Raw genomic sequence first — 8,121 nt, forward strand, 5'->3', positions numbered from 1 at the left:
CCTTCCTTTCTTTCTTCCCTCCTTTCTCTCTCTCTCTCTCTCTCTCTCTCTCTCTCTCTCTCTCTTTCTTTCTTTCTTTCTTTCTTTCTCTCTTTCTTCTTTCTTCTTCTTCTTTCTCTTCCTTCCTTCCTATCTCTTTTTCTCTCTCCCTCCCTCCCCTCCTTCCTTCCTTCCTTCCTTCCTTCCTTCCTTCCTTCCTATCTACTTACTCACTTTACCTTCCTCTCACTGTCCCCCTCCCAGTCACCCCATCCTACAGTCCTTCCTCCCATGCTCCTTTACCTTCTCCTCTGAGAGCCCCCCCCCCCCAGGTATCTAGTCTCTTTGAGGCTAGGTGCATCCTCTACCAATGAGGTCAGACAAGGCAGCCCAGCTAGAAGAACATATCCCATATGCAGCCAACAGCTTTTGGGATAACCCCCCAGCTCCAGTTGTTCGAGACCCTGGAACATATATATATGCAGGGAGGCCTAGGTCCAGCATGTGTATGATCTTTGCTTGGTGGTTCAGTCTCTGAGAGTCTCAAGGGTCCAGGTTAGTTGACTTTCTTGGCTTCCTGTGAAGTTTCTATTCCCTTCCGAACCAAAATCCTCCCTCCTACTCTTCCATAAGAGTCCCCAAGCTGGGCAAGGAGATTCTTACACAACATAAAACTCATGTTCATGTCCTCCCTACTTCCCTCCTGTTTAAGTGTGGCGTTCCTGTCAAATATCTGGCTGGGTTATGAGCTGAGGTTTTGCGTGTGGCAATGACTGTGCAGAGGTGGCTAAGGTTAAAGGTTACTTCCTCTCCCATTGCAACATAGTGGAGCAGGGTCAAGTGCTGCTGGCCTGTTTGATGACCTGTTGCTCTGTCCCTGGTGTCAAACACGTAAGAATGCCCTGGTGACCAGCAGTGGATCAGCCAGAGTAGGCAGACTGATGCATTTCTTTTTCTATAAGGTCCCAGAGGCAGTGGCCGAAGCAAGGAGAATGGAAGGAAGCAACTTCTCTGGTTCCTAGAGCCAGATTGGGGGGGGGGCTTGACCAAGTTTTCTGCACCACCCCATCAGGGCCTCTGACCCAGGCTTCAGATCTCTGTGTGCTGCCCTGTCCATCTGCAGAGAGCCCAGTTGCAAATCACTAGAACTCCTAAGCATTGACCGCCACCCATCTGGTGAATACTGACTGAGAGGTGATGAGGGGCTAGGCACCATTTGTGCAGGTGGTAACTTACCCATAAGCATACCAGCCATCAGAGTCTTTGAACTCACATATTGCATGCTGTGGGATGTTAGGGGAGTTTCTCAGTTTCTCCGAACAGGAGTGGCCTCATCTGTCAAGTGCAGATAGAAGCTGTTGCCTCATGCCATGTGGTCATTCAAAAGCAATTCTGTACCTGGTATGTGCTAGGCACTCTTGGCCATGAGTAAAACTCTGCAGTGGGCATCAGTGTGGGGTGCACCGTGGCTTGGAGGCATGTTCTTCATTATAGAAGCACCCCATGTGAGTGACCACGAGGACCCAAGGCAGAACCTACCATTTTATGTCTGGCCCTTCTGCTTTATCTTATGTGGTATGCCTCTTGGAATTCAGAACCTGGCAGCACGACCCTGTTTCCATTTGCCCCGCAGGGCCCCTGCTACTCTGGATTCCTATGGGACACAGCAGCCAACGTGGAGCTGAGAGACATCCCCGGGCGGGAGAGCTCACCCAGCAACGGTCATGCTAAGACTGTGGGCCCCAGCCCATTCCTCGCCAGGTTCAAGGTACCTGCTTCCTGTCACCTCAAAATCCAGTTCCTTCCATAGGGGAAGTCTTTGTGACATGGACCCAGAGAAGCCACATCTTTCTTATTTGATTGTATTCTCTTAGGGTAGGATTAGTACCTATTCTGGAAGCTCCCTGGTAGGTGACCTTCTACAGGGCAGGAGTGAAGGGATGTTTGAGGGCATCTTAGATCAAGAAAAATCTAATCCATAACAAGAAGGAAGATAGTAAGTTGGGAGGAGTGAGGCACCCTTGTTGTCTCAGCAACAGGGACTGTGACAAAAGAATTGCCTGAGTCCAAGAGTTCAAGACCATCCTAGGCAATTTAATAAAAACTCCTTCTTAAAAGCAAGTAGTAGGTAAGTAGATAGATAGATAGACAGACAGACAGACAGACAGATAGATAGATAGATAGATAGATAGATAAATGCCAGATACATAGGTAGCCAGATAGATAGAGGGAAAGGAAAGAAAGTGGGAATTCATACAGCTGTCCCCATACATGCTATATGTACTGCAGAATCACCCATCTTAAAATCAGGCATTTCCCAACCCAAGCCTCATCCATCTGCGATTGGGCCCAGGTGGTTTTCAAGTGTGTTCCCTGGCTCTCCTCCCGTCTGGTACTAGCTGATGGGGTCAGAATGGCCACCTTTGGCAGAGCTGCTCTAAGGAGCCTCTTCTCCTCAACTGCCCCTCAGGCCTCATTGTTTAGATGCCAAGAAGAATGGGCCCCTGAGGCTTGTTGGATTGGAGGTGGGACCCAGACGGAGCTCTGGGCAGAGGGACCCCTGTCACTGGCCTCTCTTTCTATATCCTTGTCCATGAAGAAGCAGCTGCCTGAGAGCAGCTGGGTAGTGTGGGTCTCAGCAGCATCTTTCTGCTGTGGCCTGCAGACCTCTTGACCGTGTTCCCAAACACTGAAGTGCTTTGATGATGGACAACATGAATGGAAGCCAGAAAGTCACCACAGAGGCAGTGGACCTCATCACTACCTACCCGTGAATTCCAAGTCAGACAGCTTGATCGCTTTCGAGAGCCCGGCAAGCCGTTCTCTATGGGCATTGTGACCCTCTCTTTCTGGGTGCTCCCCAGTAACTCTGGGGCCTTAAACTTACCCCCTAAGCCCAGCATCATTTAACTCCAGGAGGAGGTGGGGCTTGGGGACAACCTGTGTCTCTATCATGGGATGTATAAGCCTGTGTCCCATCTCTCGAACTTGTAGTAGTAAAACTGATCAAGTTGGTGTATGTTCACACAGATGTGTCGGCTGTGGTACCAAGTGGCTCCTTCAATCTGTCTTCCTGCCATATTGATGAGGTTCTGTCTTGTATTCCTGGCACCTGTGGTTCTGATCCATGAGTTGGCCAGAATTATCTTTAAACCTAACAATACATTTAACTTTTAAATTATTTGTCCTGGCTCTAGCTAACTGGAACAGGCAGCCATAACCAGCTCACATAGCTAAAAAGCAAGCTGGTATTTTTGCTGGTGTTATTATTTTTTGAGAAAGAGTCTTGCTATGTGGCCTACATAGTGAACCTTCCAGTCCTGCCCCCCTCAGCTCCCCAAGTGCAGGCATCACAGAATAGCTACCATGCCTACCACCTTACAAAAGCAACCTGGTAAACACTGTCTTTAGCTAACATAAAAAGACAAACTATATTTAATAGGCTAATAAAGAAAATACTAGCTCTGGCATTGGGAGTGATGGTTTCAAATCACTGGAAGCAATCACCCAGCACAGCCCTTGCCTTCTTATTCTTCAAGTCACGTTCAAGGCATGGTCAGTGGTCTAGGACACAGACAGCTTATCCTCATGGGCAGCATGACTCAGTCCAAACCTCAAGGTGGTTTCTCTGGTGGTGACAGTGGCATCTGTAGAGATGTCAGTCCTGATGGTGATGGTGAACTGGGGCCACACCTGCAAGATAAGACTGGTACTCGCCACATCTTGGGGCCCGTACACTCATCCTTTCTCAGCAGTGTTTAGTGTTTGTTGCCATGGCAATAGAAAAGACAGACTTGCTAAACATAGAGCAGGCAGGCAATGTTATGATAGCCCAGAAGATAAAACATCCTTACACGTATACACCACCAGGAGACCATGAGAGCCACCCTGGGGCCCAGGCTCCAGATAGATCTTCCGCCTTTGGTTGGTTGGTAAGCTTTGGTTCTTACAGAGAAATCAGGTTAAAGTGGATGTTAGTACACAATTGGTTCCAAAGGAACAAAGATGAGTGGGTGGGGAACATCAAGCTAGCCTTGTAGAGAATGGCCTTGGGTTTGTAACATCTAGATACTAGAGACACTTCCTTCTTGCATACAGTTGTGCAAAAAGTTTACTAAAAATCCTCCCACTTCCAGATATGTAAAGTTTTTCAGGTCTGAGGGAATAGAGGCAGAAGGCTGATCTTTAGAGTTGTAGACTTCAGAGTCAATAAATCTAAAATAAAATACCTTGTGTTGCCTCTTATGCATACGAATTATCTTTGCTTCTATTTATCATTGCCAACTGTGTGTAGAAAACCATTTATTATTAATCTATTGTAAAAGAAAGAAATATGAACATCTAAGGTTTTCCCTGTTGCTTTATTTCCTGCTACCCAGGTGGGAAGTAATGACTTAACCCTGGTTAACCTCCAGCTGACAGCCCTGGCCCTCCCAGGAGCTGAGAATTCAAGCAAGAATCACAGTGATGGCCACCGGTTATTGAACTTTGCACTGACCCTCCAGGAAACCCTGAAAGGTAGGGGTCTCCATCTCTGTGGATGGGCGACGCTTCCTCAGGGCAGGCAATGGTGCTTCTTTCCAGACATCTCTGTGACCTCTGACCTCTTAGCCCAGCCACTTAGCAGAAGTCACAGATCCAGGGGCAATCATACTCCTTGCTCTTGTGGATCCTGGCTGACCTTTCTGCATGCCCTTCCTTTGTGTCTGAGGGCATCTCCGGTGGGTGTCAAGGTACCAGTGATGTGGTCTGTCAGCCTCCGGGATGGAGAGGACTAGAGGAAGAAATATAAGTGGCAATATTCCTCTGCTGTGATGACATTTCCTGGGTTGTCTCCTCTGATGGTACCACCTGAAGATCTGCCTGTGTTCTTGTGAAGGAGGGACAGGGGGCGACAAGGTGAAGAACTGCAGCTGGAGACCTCAAAATCCTTCCCATATTCTTGAGTCTTGACGGCTCTTCCAACTTCCTAGACTTCTTGTCACCAACTTGTCCCATCATAGTGGGAGATTCAGTCAATAATTGGCTTTGGAAATGCTTCTGTCCAGTTATAAATTTACATTTCCAAAGCCCTTTTATTGTAATAAGATAGACATAAAGTTTGCTGGTATGATTGGCAAATGTGCAGTTCAGTGGCATTCAGTATATACTCAGTTCTGTGCATTGGCTACCACCATCTCTCTCCTTCTGGAGCTGCCATCTTCCTTCTGGAACTCTGTACCTCCTGAATCCTGGTCCTCTGTCCCTTCTACATACCCAACAGCCACCATAGTATCCTTTCTGTTTATGAATTTGATGACGTGCTTCAAATGAGGAGAAGCACATGGTGTTTCCCTCTGTCTGGCTTTTCTCACTTAGCCTAGTATTTTCCAGATAAGTGGTGTATAATGTGCCAGACATTCCATCCTTTCGGGGGCTGAATAATACTCTATTGTTTGTATGTGCTACATTTTATTGTCTATCTGTTGGTAGGCTCTTGGGTTGCTTCAACCTTTGCACACTATGAATATGAATATACAAGCTTCTTTTCCAAGTCAGGACCTGCTCTGACCAGCATTCTACTTAAATGATGGATCTTCAGGCTGAAAACCACGAGCAGGTTCAAACTGAGATACCACATCCAACAAGTGGGGAAACTATGTGAGGAAACTCCTCATCCACAACTAGTCTCTCACCAGTGCAAAAGGATGACTCGGGACCTTTTCATATCTGTGGACATTTCTATTCGTCTCTATCTCATAGATGCAGGAAACAAAGAGGCTTTTTCATAATTTTCCTGAGAGTCATAAGCAGATACCACTCCCTGGTTTCCAGGGAGAGATTCAGGAGTTTATCAGAAAACTTGAGGCAAGTTCCACACTGCCAAGGGCCTATTGACTGACCCACAGCATGACTCGGCCTTGACACATTCAGGTAGGGACAGTGACTCATGCCCCCCCCATTCCCTGGTCCTCACTAATACCCAGTTAATGGTTAACTGGCCACCCAGGAGGTTCAGGAAGTGCTTCAGCCTGCAGCGAAGGAAGATAGATGAGTGCCGGTTCTGCTCAGAGGAAGATAAAGCCCCCCCCCCCAATCCCGCCCGAGAGACAGAAACATCTGATTCCGAAAACTCCAGGCCTTTCTGCCTTGGTCTGGAAAGTGAAACCCAGCTGGCATCAGGGATCCTGTGCCTGTCCTTTCACAAAACCTTCTTTCAACCTTATCAGGGCCTGAGGACAAGGTCTCCCTCTGTGAGTCCAGTGTCGCTCGCTCCTGGTATCTTCTAGGAAGGCCCAAAGGTGGGAGTGCACCTCAGCCAGCGGGGAGCCAATTCAGTGGGTGCTGTTGGCCCTTCCTAAATCAAGGGAATCTCTGGAAAAATTGGCCCAGAACTTTCTCTTCTCACTCCTAGGAAGTCAGGAAACAGTGACTAGGGAGCCCAACCCAGGTGTGTGATCAAGAGAATTCGTGCTGCACATTCTCGGGGGCCAAGCTGCGGCCATGTCACCTCTGACACATATTGAGCCTGAAGAGAGGGTTGTGAGAAGCCTGGATGAGCCCATTCAAAAGGAGCCTTTGTTTTCATTTGGGAAGCTACACAGAGCTGGCTGATTGACCCCTGACCCCGGCCTCCCGACTGCTTGCAGAGTCGCCCTTTCCCACCAGTAGTCAGGTCTGCACCCCACTGAAAGCCTTCTTCATTTATGTGGGAGCCGTCTGCCTCAGTCTCCCAGAACCTCAGGTTTCCTAGTCAGTCCACGTGCTAGCTTTCAGAGCTCTTCCTCCTGTTGGCACAGATTGATTGTCTGCTTGTACAGCAGACCCTCACCTTATCTCTCCATGTGTCAGGGTGAACAGCAGTCCACACCCTGGGCTTCTTCCTCCCTCCCTCTTTGGGAAGAACTCTGGGTTTGAGAGCCACCTCCACAATGTTGGGCAAATTATTCAGTTTTCAGAGTCTGAGCTTTCTACCTGCACAGAGGAGAATGTAATGCCATCTCTCTCATGGGAGCCGTGACAATTAAATGACATGCTGTCCAGGAAGTCGTCAGTACAGTGTGTGATCTGTAGTGAGGGCTCTGTGACTGCACTTGACCAAGGTCATCAGACCTGGGGGTCTGTTCAGCAATATTCTCAAGTTGGTTTTCCTATGAGAAAACGGCATTGGTTTTCCAAAACAGCTCAGGCTCACCCTGATTTGTACCTTGGATGTGATCTAAGTTTTAGGAAGTGGGAGAAGCTTCTCATGAGTCCTCCCAGGGTAGGCTGTCATTTGTAGCACACAGGTGCCCTCTGCTGGCCTCTTGTATCATTTCACTTTAGATTTCTTCCCTTTAGCTGTCATTAATAATAGTGGGTGAATATTAGTACCATGGAAAAGGCTTTTGCTGAGGGTCTTGGATATTCTATTTTGTTTATGAACTTTCTCTAAATTGCCTTTCACAGGGGGCAACAGAAACCTCATTACCTAGGGACTGTGGCTTCCCTGCAGTAAATTCTCCACAAGGGTCCGCCCAGTCCATGGGAATCTAGTCGAGCCTGGCTGGGAGCCATTGTTCTTTTGGAATTACTATTCATATTACTTGGGAAATACTTCATAACTATCCATTTCCTGCAGGCCAGGTGGTGAGAGAAATGTCTAAAATACTTCAAAGGGACAACCCTTCCACTTGTCCCCTGCCCTCTTTTTGTAGCCCTTATTTACACACAAGAAAGTCCTTTCTGCTGCTCTGTCTCCGGTAGACTCTTGCTAACGTGGCTCAGGAGAGAAGGAAGGAGGTCTGCACTGCTTGGGAGAGCCTGTGCCAGGCACTTACAGGAACTCTGGGCTCCTGTACACTTGTCAACAACTATCAGGAAACGAACTGTTCTCTTCATTTGGTAGCTGAGAGGTGGCAAAGACCAGAGTCACCCAACTATTTTCTCCTTGGATGGGACAGGAAGTAGTGACCACTCCTCCTCCTGTCTATTATGGGAAGCTGAAATGGGGGCATTTCGTATTCAAGGCCTACCTGGATCACAGGCAGCTTGGGCAATTTAGGAATTCTTGTCTTGCAGTAATAAGTAAAAATGGGGCTGGATAAGAGTCCTTGCCTCATGTTCAATCTCCAAAAGAAAAGGAAAGAAACAAGGAAAGAAAGGGAGGGAGGGAGGGAGGGA

General features: G+C 47.9%; 1 protein-coding gene across 3 annotated transcripts in view; it reads left to right on the forward strand.

The window, feature by feature from the left end:
- Eepd1 (endonuclease/exonuclease/phosphatase family domain containing 1) overlaps nucleotides 1-8,121 on the forward strand; it is a 109,799-nt gene that overhangs the window by 96,184 nt on the left and 5,494 nt on the right. For all 3 annotated transcript variants that reach the window (XM_021207033.1, XM_029543454.1, XM_029543455.1), the window contains exons 5-6: nucleotides 1,613-1,747; nucleotides 4,359-4,497. In XM_021207033.1, the coding sequence (XP_021062692.1) occupies nucleotides 1,613-1,747; nucleotides 4,359-4,497 (274 nt within the window). The remainder of the gene's footprint in view (nucleotides 1-1,612; nucleotides 1,748-4,358; nucleotides 4,498-8,121) is intronic.

This window comes from Mus pahari, chromosome 10 (assembly GCF_900095145.1).
Source record: "Mus pahari chromosome 10, PAHARI_EIJ_v1.1, whole genome shotgun sequence".
In the NCBI taxonomy this organism is placed as follows: domain Eukaryota; kingdom Metazoa; phylum Chordata; class Mammalia; order Rodentia; family Muridae; genus Mus; species Mus pahari.